The following is a 17,790-nucleotide window of genomic DNA, read 5'->3' on the forward strand; positions in this document are numbered from 1 at the left end:
TGGTTCATTTGCCGATACACTCAGGGCTCTTTGTGTGTGTATGTTGGGTTTTGTAAATACATGCTCATTTTTTGTGTATAACATTTTGCAATCGACAGACATCATAACATGTCATGTGAACAAGAATAACACCTGCCTGTCTGTGTAATTACATAATGTTACAGAGACAGAACTCGGGTGCACGGGCCATAAATCAATGCGTTTTGTTTATGGTGTATAGCCTGATAGGTGTTAAGTTCAAATTGCATGTTGTCAGTGATCGAAGTTGTGTATTGAATATTGTCATTAGCAAACAGGCAGGCAGACACATAGGTGTCAATAAAACAGATATTGAGTTTTGTCTGTGACAGAGGCATATCTATATCACAGTTAGAAATTCTGACAATGCTAAATAATGACATTGCTTTTAAGTATTGAACTGAGAATGTGACTCGGTAAGAAGAACGTGTGGTGAAATAGTCAAATAAAATTATATAAACAGTTAAATCGGTAATCTACTGTCATAACATATAAAAAGCTCGCACCTGTGAAATATCAATAAAACATTAGAAAAATAGCTCACATCAAAACCTACTCCTAGTACTCACCGCCAGTGAATGTTTTCCGTCGAATGCCTCACTGGTTGACACATAGCTGAGTAGATCTAGATCTAGGTTGTTTTATGTAACAAGTAGATTATTTACTGTTGGTTGGTTGTGTACACAACCAAGATTAGACTACTCCTGCTCACGACCTTATAATCTGTACATCCCGCTTATAAGCTGCGTGAACCTATTCACTGCGCATGCGCCATCAGCGCAGTGCAGCACAGCACAGCTGTTGAAACCACTTTTTACCCCAGCTGGGGTGAATTTAGTGAATCGTTTGAACTCCAATTTCGCGGGTTGGTTTTCATCACGTTATTTTTCAACTTTATAACTTTTGATAATTTGTTACTGTAAGTCCATACCGAAAGGTATCAGAATCTGCAAAGTTGTGTTTTACGTTGCATGTGACCTTTAAGATTAGTAATCACAGTTGATATGATGGACAATTAGATAAGCAGGTATTACATCTTGAAATATTATGCTTGACACTGTATGGACATTCGGTGGATGTGTTTCTTATCAAATATGTTTTTATTTCAGGTCAGTTTAGCCTATGCATTTGAGACAAAGGAAGCTCTATGTCTAGTGTTAACAATAATGAATGGGGGTGACCTGAAGTTCCACATCCACAATATGGGCAATCCAGGCTTCCCTGAGGAGCGTGCATGGTTTTATGCTGCAGAAATTACATGTGGGCTGGCAGACTTACATAAAGAAAACATAGTTTATAGGTGAGTCAGGGTGGAATTTTACACACATCTGTTATCTAAAACATTGTAAGCAAGAGTCCATTTACAAAATGTAAGTGGTCATAGTGTCAGGAATTTGTGTCACTGGCTTTATGATCAATGTAACAGTAATTGTGGAAGTATCAATTCAAGTTGAGACTGATGGTGAATAAATACTAATCTTGAAAAATGTTTTGTATGACAACTACTCCAAACAATAAGTGACATTCACTCACTCACTGGACACTGGGAATATCCTATCTAAATTTGAGTAGTTTGAAGAATCCAATTAAGAGTTGATAAAATCATGAAAATGTCCCCATGCATTAGTCTCAAATCACTTTGATTGCCTGGCTCTTTGAATGTCACTTCAAATGTGTCATTTGAACATTGTTGTTCTCACCAGGCAATCCATTTTTATCCAGTTATTATCAGCTGAGGTGTTTAACTTGATGTATTTAGTGTTACACGTGTATCGGGCGGTGGGGTAGCCTAGTGGTTAAAGCGTTCGCTCGTCACGCCGAAGACCAGGGTTCGAATCCCCACATGGGTACATTGTGTGAAGCTCATTTCTGGTGTCCCGCGCCGTGATATTGCTGGAATATTGCTAAAAGCGGCGTAAAAACCAAACTCACTCACTCACTCACTACACGTGTATCACAAAACATTGATGTATACCATTTTGTTGTTTGTATCTTTCCAGAGATCTGAAACCAGAAAATATATTATTAGATGATTATGGTAAGAAAATATGTTGTAACCTTTCTTGTCATTTTATCTTTGTAATGTAAATAGTTGAATAATACAAATGCAGATTTACATACATTTTAGTAAGATTGAGTGTTATTGCTTAAGTTTGAAAGGTAACTGTTGCCTTATAAAGAATGACAGCAAAAATCACATCCACACTTAGACAACATTGATCTAAAGCTCATGTTGGACACACCCGTGAAGGTCCGGGTTAGAATATTGATCTTCAGTAACCCATGCTTGTCGTAGGAGGCGACTAACGGGATTGGGTGGTCAGGCTCGCTGGCTTGGTTGACACATGTCATCGGTTCCCAATTGCGTAGATCGATGCTCATGATGTTGATCACTGGATTGTCTGGTCCAGACTCGATTATTTACAGACCGCCGCCATATAGCTGGAATATTGCTGAGTGGCGTAAACTCAAAACTAAACTCACTCACTCACTCACTCATGTTGGACATGTGAGTGGTTTATGTAAAGTACCTACATTTTGTGGCAACTTGTTTGTCTTCTATTCTTTGACTAACAGAATTGCAACTATGTCTATCCCTGACATCTTGTGCAAGAGGGTTTCAGTGACAGTTTGTGTTTTCAGGTCATGTAAGAATATCAGACTTAGGGTTGGCTGTAGAAATTCCTGCTGGAGAGTTAATACGTGGGCGTGTTGGTACAGTAGGGTACATGGGTAAGTACTGCCAGCTTCCTGAAAAATGTTTTTAATGATCATGATAGATTATATTGTTTTCTGTTAGTGCTGACTAAATTGGATCAATAATGAAGTACAGTGGAAGCTGTCTAAATCGGCACTTGTTGGGACTGAAGAAATAATCTGGTTTAGACAGCGTGCCGGATTGTACAGCTGACACGGTTACTTACGACTAGCACTGAACCAGTTTTGTCACTCTCATATACATTGTTGTATCTCGTGGTTCTCTCAATTACTGCACACATTGACAATAAAAGACAATGATTTCAGCTCATATTCACTTTTATTCCCTTATTAACATAAACATGATAAATCAACACACTTGAAAAAATTAATTGGTTTGGAAAGGAATAATTGGTGACAATACACATCCACTTGACTCCTCGCCACGTGCTGAATTAGACAGTGCTGATTACTGAATAAACACATATTTGGGCAGCTCATTTCATGCCAAATAAAACTAGCCATGGACGGACTGAGATTTTATGCCCGTGTTGACAACTTTGCCGGATTGGACAGATGCCAGTTTTTGACAGCTTCCACTGTATAGGACTTTATGGATAACAGCTTCTTGTTTCTTGTATAGAGTGACGTTTTGGTGTAGATTCTTACACCATTATCAAGCTAAAAGAATCGACACTGAAACATTGTTCAGTTAGCCTTTGAGAGTGCCTTGTCAGAATGTCATGTTTTTGTTTCAGCACCAGAGGTGGTAAAGAACGAGAGGTACACAATGAGCCCAGACTGGTGGGGCCTTGGATGCATAATATATGAAATGATAGAGGGCAAGGTGAGAGCAACGGGAAATTTGAAAGCTAGTTATTATTTATAAAAGTGATATTCATTGTGAATTGTATATAATATATCGCTGACATGTAGTGTTGGAAGACTTGCGTAATTAACCATTTGATATTCTTGGAGGGGATGCTGGAATTTGTATGAGACTGGCCATTTTGTTAGCTACAGAAGATTCTAATTGAAACTATGAACCCAATTTGTTTATGCTGTTATTCAGTTCCAATCCCTGTAGTACTTGTATGTCAATATGTGTATTGTATAAATGAAACTCTGCTTCTGTTGCTTAGGCCCCATTCCGGGCGCGGAAGGAGAAAGTGAAACGAGATGAGGTAGATCGACGGGTCAAAGAAGACACAGAGACTTACTCCTCCAAGTTCTCAGAAGACTGCCAAGCAGTATGTCAAGCGGTGAGTAAAAACTTAACATGGATATTGTGAAAATTATCACTCAATATATATATATATATATTTCTGGCGAGGTGACATCTGGTGAGGTTCCCTAGGTTGGGGTAATCCAGGGTAGATGACGGCTGTTCACATTCTTGTGGCATTGGGCGACTTAGATAAGCATTGGTTTATTACAGTGTCACCAAGCTTATTGCAATGTTACTTATCATACTGTGTCCCTTCCTGCCTCAACAACACATAACCCGTGAAGGTCCGGGTTAGAATATTGATCTTCAGTAACCTATGCTTGTCGTAAGAGGCGACAACAGGATCAGGTGGTCAGGCTTGCTGGTTTGGTTGACACATGTCATCGTATCCCAGTTGTGCAGATCGATGCTCATGCTGTTGATCACTGGATTGTCTGGTCCAGACTCGATTATTTACAGACTGCCGCCATATAGCTGGAATATTGCTGAGTGCGGCGTAAAAGACAACTCAGTCACTCACTCACTCAACAACACAGATCGCTGTCCATGTCAATGACCACAAGAATCGCTTGCCTTGACCACTGCATGAAATAAGATCCACTGACCAGTGGAATACTGCTATTCAGTTAGATTTGAAGCTAAGTTCAAATCAGTTGCTAAGGTTGTGAAATGTTTCCACTTTAGCAACACCATTGCAAATCTATTGATATGAAACCATAGTATCCAGAGTTGAGGAATAATATTTTTGGTAAGATTTGACATAACAGGATCACATAGCTTTTTGGTGCAAATTAAAAGAGTACAAACAATATTCAGCCACAAGCATCTGTGATTACATATGTCTCAATGCATGTGTTCCATATTCTCTTCACAGTTACTACAAAAGAACCCCACATGCCGGTTAGGGTGCAGCTCAGAGGGTGCAGCTGAGGTGAAAGCTCACGCGTTCTTCAAAAATATCAACTTCAGAAGACTAGAAGCTGGAATGTGTGAACCCCCTTTTGTACCAGATGTAAGTATAAACAGATGTGACAGTTGTCAGAATTCCATTTTTGTGGAGCCATGGTGGCTTTTAGATGACTGACTTTGTGTGCTGGCGATTAGGTGACTGACTCTGAGAATGTGGGTTTGAATCCTACCCAAAAAGTACTAAAATCTCTACTTACTGAGAAAGTGTAATCCCTAAACAGTGCGAACAATGTGGATAGATTGACTGAATATTTACCGTATTTGCAACAGAATTTGTACTTTACTACTGTAATCCCAAGTGTAACATATGTTAAATTTCACTACTTTCTATTAAGCATTGTGTATTAAAGGCTTATATATTCATGTATTTGCCCTATTAACTCATCCTCGATAATTTCCACAGTATAGGTTCCGATAAAATCTCCACTAAACCCTGGATGCATCTACGGCTCGGCCCCATGATTTTATTACCTCCCTTGACTGGCTTTTTATCCAATCAGGTGTCTATGCTGGGAAGTTGAGTGTACCAATCACAACTCACTTTCGCTTCTTTTACCTAACCGATTAAACTTGACACCATAATTGTTGCAGAGGTACTCTGAAAGAGGTAGTAAGAGTTCTTGCATATAATTTGTCTGTATGATTTCCCCCCAAATCTGAGTCGCACTGCGAACAAATCTTCGTGGCTGCGACTGCTATCTTTGTTGACACTGGCAAGCTCGGTTGTAACGGCGGCTTAGCTGATTGGCTACTGTGAGAATGCAGAGCCAGCAAAGGGAGGTAATAAAATTATCGGGCCGAGTCATACATGCATACAGGGTACTAGTGGAGATTTATTGTAACATATACCCTGGAGATTATCGAGGATGTATTAACTGTTATTCTGCAATAAGCACCCCTAACCAACTTCTAGCATGCCAAGCAGTGATTTTATGCCCAAGATTTTAGGAGTTTCACTGCCTTTGTGTTCAGGAAAACTTTGGTCTCAAGTGCTGTTGTGGTTTCTATATTGTTCACAGCAAAGCAAACTTCAGTTGAAAGTCAAAAGTTTAGTATTGGTGTGGTTGCAGCCAAAGTACAGGATTTATTCCAATGCTGAAACAGAGGCGTTAGTTTTAGACTTATCCAAATGATTACGGTTTGATTTTCAATTTGTTCAGCCTCGGGCAGTATACTGCAAGGATGTGTTGGACATAGAGCAGTTCTCCACGGTGAAGGGTGTTAACCTTGATGCCAGTGATGACACTTTCTACAGCAAGTTCAACACAGGCAGCGTATCCATTCCTTGGCAGAATGAGGTATTATCCTTGTTCATTGTCACAGTCATGTATTACACCTTCGTATAATTATGTATTGATTTGTAAAAACATCAGCGGAATGTCTTCTACTCACTTTGTCTGGATATTCCTCTCAAGATTTATTCTTGTTGACTGATTGTTACCATAATGATTTATGTTAACTAAAATCCCTGGAATTAGTTTTTTTACTTGATTTGAAATTTGGAAAATGTGAGTCAAATCATGCAGTGAAGGTTTATAGTTGCCTTTTCATTGTTATAATGTCTCTCTAGTTCATGATGTTAAAACTTTGTCCTAAAAGATTCCATGTTTTTTCAGATGATAGAGACTGAGTGCTTTAAGGAATTGAATCAGTTTGCGTTTGATGGAGGACCTAGTCCGGATCTTATAGAAGACATGCCGCCCCCACCTCCACAAAGGGGCTTCTTTGATAGGTTATTTCACAGACGAAGGGTTAGTGTCCCTATTAAATGCCATATGTAATTAAACCTGAATGAACTTTGTAATCTCCAGAAGTCAGTAACTATCTATCTGTATCCCTGCATACATTATCATTTAAAACAACAGTCCTTTCTACAATATACAGTGACTGTACTGAAGATTTGCCCTGATAATAATCGCTGACTTGATAACACCGTACCAATGTTTCTGAGCTGAGACTCTGTCTGTGACCATAATGGTAGACAATATTCTGGTCATTTTGCTTGAATGATCTACATACCTATATGAAGAATGTCAAGATTTTCCTCTTTCAATTTCAGAACCGAGATCATTATTCTTAAAGGAATAACCTCTCCAGGGTACAGCCCAAGGCCCATTACCATGGAAACAGTAGAGTGTGATTGACCATCTTGTGACTCAGTTCTAGAGATTCGATTGGATGGTCCAAGCAGTGGAAAAGTCATGTGAGGCAGCGGTAGTGCTGCCATTGTGAGTCATCCAATATCACTCAATTCAGTGTGTCGTGTCATGTTGACTGAATCACCACTGCAGGGTAAATGGTCAGATCAACTTGCCTCAATAGTGTTCACTCAAAAAAAATTCGACTTGGACCCTTTCACTAGAGTGCAAACTTACTGATGTAAACATATATAAATATATATATGCATCCGCTTGCCAAATGACAATGGGTACATTAGTGTGAGACCCAAGAGGTTTTGGATGTATCTGCCAGGAAGGACCAGAATTACAGCTAGCTTGAGGCAGATCCCCAAGGACTTCTAGGAGGTTGACACCAGTGCACCGGACTTCTCATTTTGGTGCAGTAGCGTGTTGTTCCGAATCAAGAAGCTGTTTCTCCCCCATCATTCAGCTGATGACCTGCGTTGTCTGTCAGTGGAACCGATGGTCGTCTTGTGCAGCTTCTTTGGGCTTCTTGGCTGTGTGTTTTCTCCTGTGTTGTTGGTGTCGTCATTGTTGTCGTCGTCATCTTGCTGTCCTCACTGTCAGTGTCCGATCATTACTGCATTGCTACCTCAGTCGAGTTCATCGTGAAAACAACTACAAGAGATTTGACCAGCATCCTTGTCACTCCCATCTTCACTCACTCTCTTCCAAGGCAGATAATACACAAACTTGGGCTGAATCCATGCTCAACAGTATTATAAACCAATTCCAAGGCAGGAGTTACTCCAGATTATCTCCCCTTGCTCAGGGTGGGTTATCTCCCTTGCTCAAGGGCCTCAGTGTTGTATCCTGCTAATGGTAGGCTGGTATCCTACATCAGCATAATACTAACATTTTCACCTCTAGGAAGACCACAATAGTGTATAAAGCATTGTTATCTATGTTAGCTCCTTGCAGGGGCACTATCTATTGGATATGTACCTGTGTGAATGAGAGTTTGTGTTGTGTGAATTTGACATGTTTCTTTATGCAGCTCCACTGGATATTACTAGGATTAAAAGTGCTTTGTTTCTGTACTGACTGCATTTGTTGGTGTCCTCCTGTTGGGAGATTTTCGAAGTTTGAACCTCATTATGCGTTGTCATTGTGTTTTTATGGGAAAAAGATTATGGGACAATTGTGTTGAGGGTTCTTTTTTTGTGTTAATTTTGTTATGTCATGGAAACTACAATCATGGAAAACAATTACAAAAGAAACCAGAAAATCATGTCAAAATATGCAGGAATTATTCCAAGTTCCTTGCCGGAAATTTGCTTATCTCTCATAATGTGTACATTAAGCAGTAACCAATAACACAATGGTGTATGAAATAATTTGAGCAAATGTGAAAGACAAGATTTAGATCTGAGGTAAATGTGATGTGTTTTGACAAGTGTTCACCACCATCTTCTTACATCCAAGTAAATTTGTATACCTTCCAAAGGCCAACCCATACCCTTTGGACATTAGATTCTTGTTAGAAAACAAATCAAAGCATTACCATGTCAAGTAGTGGATACAGAAAGTGCTTGCTTGCCTCTTGAAGATCTCTGTATCATAATGTCGATCTATCAGTGGCTGATCAAATTTGAGAAGATACCTAAAGCACTATAGCCTATGTTACCATGTCCATTGGGTATCAATAAGAACACTTTTGGGATATCTATTGACTATTACAGGGAGTAAGTAATAAATATTTGCAAAAATGTATTTGTTAGTTTCTGGTGCTATGTAACTGTCAGCTTTAAGTTGTTGAGAACAAAAGTGAGCCTTGATAACAAAGTGCTGTAAGATATGTGTTCACCTTATGCTTTGTGATCCATCTCTTACAATGGCCAGTAGATTTCAGTACATGTTTGAAAACATCAGCTTGGTTGATCCAAGCTTGTTTACATGCTGGCATACAGTCAGCTCCAGATAAGATGAAAGCCAAGGGATTTAGGGACAACCATACTTCCAAAATTTGATTTTCAAGAGAACAACTAAAATGCTAACCCTTACCTGTGGGTACTAATTGACTTTGTGACAACTGATTATTATTTCTCTGTTTCATCAAATCTGGATTTGACTGCAGGAGGACCAAATTGGTTTCCTCTTTCATTGTCTCAGTACATGTACATGCCTAATTTGTTTCATGTTATATTCTGTTCGCTGTGAAATGAGTTTAATTTAAAGTTTCACTTGTGATGATTTCCATAAGATCATGGAATGATATGACTTCCTGCAATAACGCAGAATTTAGTAAATCAGGTGAATATTATTTATTTTCAGTGTAAAAGGTTTTTACTGCAGGGTTATTTTAAATGACTTACAGAGATAAATACGGAGCTAGAATATCAGAATATGATACTGACTCCTGACCCAACACTTACCAGGGATTTGCCTGTTTACCTTCTGTTTCCCACAAACTATTTATTACACATTTTTGCCTGTAATGCAATATATGCTAGGTGATACAAAGACATTTGCATGTCACCTTTTATATTTATTTTCTTTTGTATCATGACCATGGAATGCAATGGAGAATCGGTATGGACAGACGAAGACTTTCCTTGTGTTGGGACGTCTTCAGTTCTTTAAATGTTTCACATATGATAAAAGCTTTTCTTCTTTTCCCTATCCACACTTTCCTAGCCCCATCGTCCTCGACTTTCTCCTCCTGTTCCTCTAACTCCATCTCCTGCTGCAGAGTGATTCCGATTCAGTGTTAGATATTTTCTCCCGAAGAATGTGACAAACTGCTTTTTCAATGCACTTCTTTCAAAGCAAGTATTTTTTAAGAGTTTATGATTCTCATGTTCACAATTGTCAGGTTATTCAGTTCAGAAAACATGTTCCATTCTGTCATTACTTTGGACTGAAAACTACTTACAGTTTCAAGAGCAGTCAAGGGTAGGTAATGCATCATCAGTTTATTATATATTTTTTGGTTGTTTTTGTATATTTTTCTTATGTAAGAACTCATAATTCAGTCATATTTTAGGTTTTCATTAATGTTTTTCTACTTTTCAAACAGAGGATATTTTGTCATAAATATACTTACATAAATTCAATGAGAACAAAATGCTGAAATCATTTGCATTTCTCAGATATATATTTTGTAGACATAACCAGTTTATTCATTATTCTATATGCCAATTAAGGTGTGAATACTGTTGAATATAGTAAAATATTCATGATCTTGCTAATCTGCACATGGATTTCCATTCAAAAGAGATGCTCTTATAAAAACATAAAGTTCTATCTTGCCTATTAAGACAAAGTTTTGCGAGGTCATCAGAAACTTGGATTACTGGTAATGAATCGTTGATGCTTTATCTGATGCAATGTGTTGCTTGGAAGCAAAATGTAGAGTCTCCTTCATATTTGTGGTAAACAACTGACCTCTGTGAAGATTGCTGAATAAGCTTTTGCATTTTCATCATAGTTGATGTTGAAGGTGTGCATTTTTAAACAACTGCAATAGAACAATTGAGATTTGGAACAGTTTTTGATTGCAGTGTCTTGTTACTATGGTTATCTTCATAAATCACATTGTCTTTAGTCCAGACAAGGAGGGAGTAATAATGTTCAGAGCCTGATAGGGCTAATTAACCCAGGGGTGGAAATAACTTTAAAATTGCTGGTGTACTCCGGTACAGTGGCACATGTAAAATCACTTGCCCTGATAATTTTTCCACTACACCGGCCATTTTCTTGTTTTAATTTTTAAAATAAACAACATAAATAACATTGGAAAGTCAACTGGACACCGGTACAGCGTGATATACAAATTTGCTTGCCCGACAGAAAAAAACACAGGACTCGGACGTCGGACAATGGGTTATTTCCACCCCTGTTAACCACTTGGTTCTATGTTCACGCTTCAGTTACCAAACTTGACTTTATCAAAAAACCAGTCTACTGAATCATTTAATTTAAAATTATGAATATACCAGTATAACTTTTTTCATAATTCCAGATATCTGTCTTCAAGATCCTGATGTGAATTAGTTAATAGGACAGCTAAGTATGCATGAAAGAATCCTTTAAGATATCTGACTTTGTTAGAAACTTTGTCAACCCCCAAATAGCACAGAGAAGGAGCATGTACTTTGTGACAGAGTAGAGGATAGGGATTGTATTTTAACATGCACTGATATACAATCTAACGGTTGATTAAGGCAGTGATATTAAGCTCAGGTCAGTGTAATAGTTGTGCTATAGTGGCATCTCCATATGGGTTCAGATATGTGTATATTCCTATTTCAGAGGGGTTTGTACAGACAGAATTGTCTTGAGGAATGGAGTGGAATTAGGTTTGACATTGTCGAAAAGAGAAAATCAGGTACATGACTGATGGAACACATCCATACAAAGAGTCATGAGCTGGTTGTGACTGAACTACATTTCATGATGGTTATTGTTGGCAGTTTGTTGTCTCCATAACGCTCATGTAAAATGTCTCCTGCTGAAAAGTATGAGCCACAGATGTTTTGTAATGTATTGTCATACTGCAGTTCTGTGCCAGCATCAGCCGTTAGTTGGTTTGAATCTCAGTGTTACCTTGGTAACGATCAACTGTCTACCATACCTCTCTGTTTGGTTTCATCAAAGACACGACATACCCTTTAACTTACCTCTCATGTCAAGCTGATGTAATCATACTGTCAAAACATCATTAAATCCAATTCTTTCATACTAATAGTGATGAATCTGTAGTATATCTCACTCAGTTCCATTGCCCTTTGGAGGATCCAGGGCTATAACGGTCCTCTATTCCAGGGCGGTGGGGTAGCCTAGTGGTTAAAGTGTCCCCTCGTCACGCTGAAGACCCGGGTTCGAATCCCCACATGGGCACAATGTGAAGTCCAATTCTGGTGTCCCCTGCCGTGACATTGCTGGAATATTGCTAAAAGCGGCGTAAAACCATACTCACTCACTCCTCTATTCCAGTTCAGAGCTACTGCTAAGCAAACTATAGAAGGAAAACAATTGCAATCTGTTGAGTGGAAGCCTCACATCTGAACAATCTGTATAGTTGATTACAGCAGGAAGTGGAAGGTTTTAGGACCAGATAGTATTACATCTGAGGTAAATATTATGTTTACAAATAGATCAGTTGAAGCAGCTAATATGAGCAGTTGAAACCGCTAAACCTTTTACAATAAATTCACTCTAATGTCAGTGGCTATGCAGCATGTACAAGATACATGCAGATTTTGAACTACATGAGCACTTGATTCTTCCATTGCTTGTGGAAAGCCTACTGTCCCAAAACATCAGTGTTTGTGCGCATGTTTGAAGCCAGGGTGGAATGTGGTGACCGCAGTATCTACTGTGAATTAAAAAGCACATTGATGGGTAGCATCAGGGGAGGCCACTCTCAGTTATGATGTGTGTAATGCATACAGTGGTGCTGATAGTTGTTTGCACTGCCAGCCATTTAACAGTCTGGCATTGATCCCGTAGCACAGCAATGATTATATTGTTGTTTTATTGCCAAAATGGCATTTTACAGCATTCCTTCTCTCATTGGCTGCCTCTTTGTTCCTTTTCAGCTACGTCTTCCTTACATGCCTTTGTATAATGACTGTGGTTCTTCCACATGTGCTCTGATTTATAATCTGTCTATTCTTTGTCAGTCCTTTTCTATCACTGATTTTTGTATTCTCATACAAACCTAATGGACTTACTTCACATTCTTTCTGTGGGTCAAACTGTTTGATGGATTCAGGTATGTCAAACTCGAGAATGATCTTACACTGTTTCTTGACTAGGAATTCAACCATTGCATGTCCACAGTGTTATGTTATTGAAATATTGCAGTGTTTTGTAAATGAAAACCTAAAACCCACCCATAAAACACTTTACTACTTCAGGAGTGCATTTTAATAATCTACATGGTTTAAAAATGTTTTATGGAAGAAAAACTTTTTTAAATAATCCAGTGAAACTTGTTGTTGGGCAGTATTTTACCAACTTGGTAGGCAAAAATATCTCTGTTTCGGTTTTCTTCATCTTGTTTGATGTCCATGTTTCTGCAAGAGTTGTGATGTTATCAGGTAGAATGAATAGACAGTTTGTCAGTGTAACCCACCACTGTGGTTGGGCACTGACTAGTTAAGATACCATACAAGTCTCATGCTTAGAGCTTGGGAACTCCTCATACTAGTCACATTGTTATAACTTGCTTGATCCATTGTGTAGTCACTCAGTTTTAATCATGGAGGATTGTTGATTGTGTACATTTTAACCAAAATAGCAAGTATTTACAGTTTTAGTCAGTGTTTTCACCTTTTATTAGAAATCCATGTTATATTGTCAGCCATACTATTGAATGTGTAGTTTCATGACTAGGCTGGACCAATGATAACTACACGAGTTTGTACTAATTCATTTCAGTTGATCACAGTGAGGGGTGTTGATGTTGCTGTGTGATATGATGTGAGCTTCCATTGTGGCATTTTACGAGAATGTATGGAAACTTGGTCAGATATTTTTTTTAGATTTATAAGAGCTGGTTCTCATTTGTAAAGTATAATTAGAATAAACACATCCTCATTTCAGAATACCAAAGTTTGGCATTTACATCATTTTGCTATTACTAGAATAGCAGACATTATGTGCTAATGTACCTCAGTCAAGCATTGTCCCAGTATGCTTGTATGAAATGTTGCTAGCCAAATATTCTTGGGCAGTTCATGTATCATGACTGATGAAAGCATGAACATTGTGAGGGATTACTATACAGGTGTTAGACCATCAGGGTTGTTCCTGCCCCAGTGGCATAGCTCTAGACAGCCATCTCTCTTGTGTCAATGAAGTCCCAACCTGGGTGTCTCCACAGTGTTACTGAGGGTGCATACTGTCTTGAGGTCTCTTCAGTGTTACTGAGTGTGCATCCTTACTTAGGGAAGTTTCCTCCAGTGTCACTGAGGATGCATCCTGACTTAGGGAAGTATCCTCCAGTGTTACTGAGGGTTCATCCTGACTTAGGGAAGTATCCTCCAGTGTTACTGAGGAAGCATCCTGACTTCGGGAAGTATCCTCCAGTGTTACTGAGGGTTCATCCTGACTTCGGGAAGTATCCTCCAGTGTTACTGAGGGTTCATCCTGACTTAGGGAAGTATCTCTTTACTGTCACTGAGGGTTCATCCTGACTTAGGGAAGTATCTCTGTACTGTCGCTGAGGATGCATCCTGACTTAGGGAAGTATCCTCTAGTGTTACTGAGGGTTCATCCTGACTTTGAGAAGTACCTCTCCAGTGTTGAATCTAAACACTGGCATAGTTCTGTCCTTAATGAAAATATTGTCCTGAAATTGTCATGTTCATGAGACAGAAAGACAAACTAAGTATATTGTGTGCTTCGCTTGTCTTTCTCAGGTAGTTTTTACTGGATATATAGTCCAAGGTTTCCTTGTTCATACCTTGTGTTGTCAAATCATGACCACTTATGTAAGAGAGGAAATGCTGTTTTTGAAGTGTTCTGACATACTGGAATATTAGTTCTTTCTTGGAACATAACCCTTTTTATCAATTTTGTTTTTAATGTCAGGCTTCGTGGTAAAGAAAACAGGAGTTATTTCATGGGGCTGTTCTTCTTACAGCTGTACTTATCAGTCAGATTTGTGTTCCATGTGGGATTACTGAAGGTCCACATGGGATGGCAGTTGGGGTAAAGGCAGTTGTCTCCTCTGGGGTGAGGTGAGACAGGTTCACCACCTGGGGGTCAGACTGAGATGAAGATAATTATATTTCCTTGGGTTGAGGTGATCAAGGAATTCTGCTCTGTTGCGTCAAATTTTCCTGCTATTTGATTGTACTTGTATGGTGATGAAATGTTGTTAGTTCCAAATTAATTCCACATTGGCTATAAGGGGTCATATCCTGCCCTGCGTCAACACATTTTGAAGGATTACTTTGCTTAGTAGTCTGGACAACAGCATTGGAATATTAACAATCCATGCCTTCCTTGATGTGGCAAGTCATTGAGCTAGTTCTGTCTTGCCATTTATATGCAGTCCTTCTTAATGTGTCTGAAGTGTGGTTGGATAATTAGCGTCTGTGGAATTTATTTGAACTTGAAATTTGTATTTCCATATACTCAAATTTGTAACCTTTCAATTTACTGTTGTGATAACTTATGTTATTTGTGAAATTTTGATATTAATGGAAATGGAGCATGATGTCCATTCTGACAGTACAATACGTATTGGCTGTTATTTTGTAAACTTGCAGATGACAACAATGCATTCTTCCCTTCCACTGGTTGTTTGTATGACAGTTTGTACATATTGAAATTGTGTTGCACATCTCGATTATTTTGATTGCTACATTGTCGTGTCTCTTCCATTGTTAGTGGTAGGATGCTACTATACTGTTCTTCTAGCATTTCAGTCTGTGCTGATATTGTACATGCCAGCAACTATATTGAGTTGAGTTGAGTTAGGTTTTACGTCACATCGGCATTATTCCAGCCATATAGTGACGAGAACAAGTTTGCAAGCAACTATATTGATATCCATAATTAGGGCTCATGCATGTATACACTGAGCCGTGGTCAGGGATTAAATTTTAACAGTTCAGTGACTATCACTTTTAATCACAATATCGAATACATTCACCTTTCCATTATGAAGAAATTGTTTGGGCTTGGCTGTCTCACATAATCCTAACATGAATGGTTATTAAGTGCTCTAATTGCAGAATTGTATTCGAGGTGCCTGGATGATCTTTGAATCATCTTGACAGCATGAGATGTTAATTTGTTTTTGAATCAGTAGCTGACTCTGATATTGACTGCATTAATATTTGTGCTGGTCTCATTTCATTTCAGAGTAACAGTGGCAGCAAACTGAGTACTTAAAGCCATTTCATTTACGTCTTCAGCCATTTACAATACAGAACATTATCATATGTCAAAATACTCAGCTAAGTAAACTTGGGAGAATAATTGTTGCCGTGGTTCTCAGTGTCACCTCTTGTGTTCTGGTGCCGACTGTAGTTAGTTGTCTGGAAGCCAGTATAGGCATCCCTACCATGACCTACTTTCCTAACAGCAACTCGTACCCAGTGTAACAGTGTGGCAGCATTGCCTGGTGGTAGCTCGGTGGAACGTGCAATTAGGCAAACACAGGTGGGTGTGGGAGGGAGGGGAGGAGCCACGTGGCTGCTCTATGTCTAGACAATTCATGTTTTACACTGTATAGAAACTTCGATCATGAGATATTTATTTCTGGCATTGAAATAAAACATGTACATCTTTTTGCATGAGTTTGTGTTGTCTTCAGAAGTGAAGTGTGTGGAGAATGGAACAGCCAATGTTGACTCAGAAATGTTCAAACTATATGATGTTAGTCTGTTAATAATCAAGTCTGGACCCGACAATCCAGTGATTGATGACATCTTGAGCATTGAATTCCGTAATTGGATAAGATGACATGTGTCAACCAAGTCACCTGACCACCCTGTTGCCTTTACGACAAGCATTGGTTCTTGGTGACTGATTCTACAGCAACTACAGGTTACTATAGAAGTTGAACGAACACACAATGCTTTCATGTCGCTGTAATTTTTAGTCATTGCTGGCAGTTAGTAGTGGATGTTCTTTTATTAGAATCTTGGGTAGCATATATCTACAATTAAACCTCAATGTTCAACTTCAGTATCTAGTGTGACCACCACGAGCGGTAATAACTGGAGCACAGCGTCTATGCATGGAGTGCACCAATCGATTGATGAAGGCCATTGGCACCTGGAACCACACTCTAAGAAAGGCCTGGCGCAATAAATCGGCTGTGTTCGGCCTTGGTATGACATTATTTAGTCTCCCCTGAATTTCATCCCAAAGATGTTCATTTGGGTTTAACTCAGGACTAAGGGCTGACCACTGCATAATGTTGACACCGTTCTGCTGTAGGAAGTCCAGTGTAGCTCTGGCAGTATGGGCCCGGGCGTTATCATGCTGGAAAATGTTGTTCTGGTGACGTGCGAAATGTGGTATGACGTGGGGTCTGAGAGCTTGGTCGATGTAGCGCACTGCTGTGATGCCGCCTCCTCTCCCTGGACCAAGGTTCTAGAACACCACAGGACACACTCTGGTTCAGGCCTAATCCCCCTCATACCATGATGCTTGCACCTCCCCATGAGTCTCTTTCCATAACACATTGGTCTGAGTACCACTGGCCACGACGTCACCATATTCTTGTTCTGCCATCTGCAGTTGATACGCAGTACCGACTCTCATCTGTGAACAGAACAGTTCTCCATTGCCTGTATTGCCTGTTTTGGTGTTGTAGGGCAAAATGTAGAGGTTTATGCCGATGACGAGAGGTGAGGATAGGTCCACGGCAAGGTCTACGGCAATGGAGGTTCCTGCTGTTAAGATGTCGTTGTACTGTATCAGTACTGATTGGTCTTCCGTGTGTTCCCACTGCCTGGCGTGCTGTTTGGGATGCTGTCGCACAACATGGCAGTTTTGTCGTCTTGTGGTCACCCTTGGTCTGACAATTTGTGGTGTTGGTGGCCCGGAAACATTGCTGCAGCCTGTAGATGGTCCGAACGTTGACCTGGAGGTGATTGGTAACGGCTTGTGCAGCGTGGCCAGCTTCAAGTCTTCCTAGCGCCTGGTTCCTCTGAGCTGTCGTGAGGAGTCGCGGCATCCTGCTGACATTGTAATGTGAATGTTTCAACCAGGTTTGGGGGATGCATT

General features: G+C 39.5%; 1 protein-coding gene across 1 annotated transcript in view; it reads left to right on the top strand.

Moving 5' to 3' along the window:
• Positions 1 to 10,707, top strand: part of LOC124282849 (G protein-coupled receptor kinase 5-like) — a 42,827-nt gene extending 32,120 nt beyond the window's left edge. The window contains exons 8-16 of the mRNA XM_046718882.1: positions 1,128 to 1,318; positions 2,019 to 2,056; positions 2,662 to 2,751; positions 3,474 to 3,562; positions 3,858 to 3,977; positions 4,818 to 4,955; positions 6,073 to 6,210; positions 6,529 to 6,663; positions 6,972 to 10,707. Of these exons, the coding sequence (XP_046574838.1) occupies positions 1,128 to 1,318; positions 2,019 to 2,056; positions 2,662 to 2,751; positions 3,474 to 3,562; positions 3,858 to 3,977; positions 4,818 to 4,955; positions 6,073 to 6,210; positions 6,529 to 6,663; positions 6,972 to 6,992 (960 nt within the window). The 3' untranslated portion in view covers positions 6,993 to 10,707. The remainder of the gene's footprint in view (positions 1 to 1,127; positions 1,319 to 2,018; positions 2,057 to 2,661; positions 2,752 to 3,473; positions 3,563 to 3,857; positions 3,978 to 4,817; positions 4,956 to 6,072; positions 6,211 to 6,528; positions 6,664 to 6,971) is intronic.
• Positions 10,708 to 17,790: the final 7,083 nt, after the last annotated feature.

This window comes from Haliotis rubra, unplaced genomic scaffold, assembly GCF_003918875.1.
Source record: "Haliotis rubra isolate DU_JTF1 unplaced genomic scaffold, ASM391887v1 Scf305, whole genome shotgun sequence".
NCBI lineage: Eukaryota > Metazoa > Mollusca > Gastropoda > Lepetellida > Haliotidae > Haliotis > Haliotis rubra.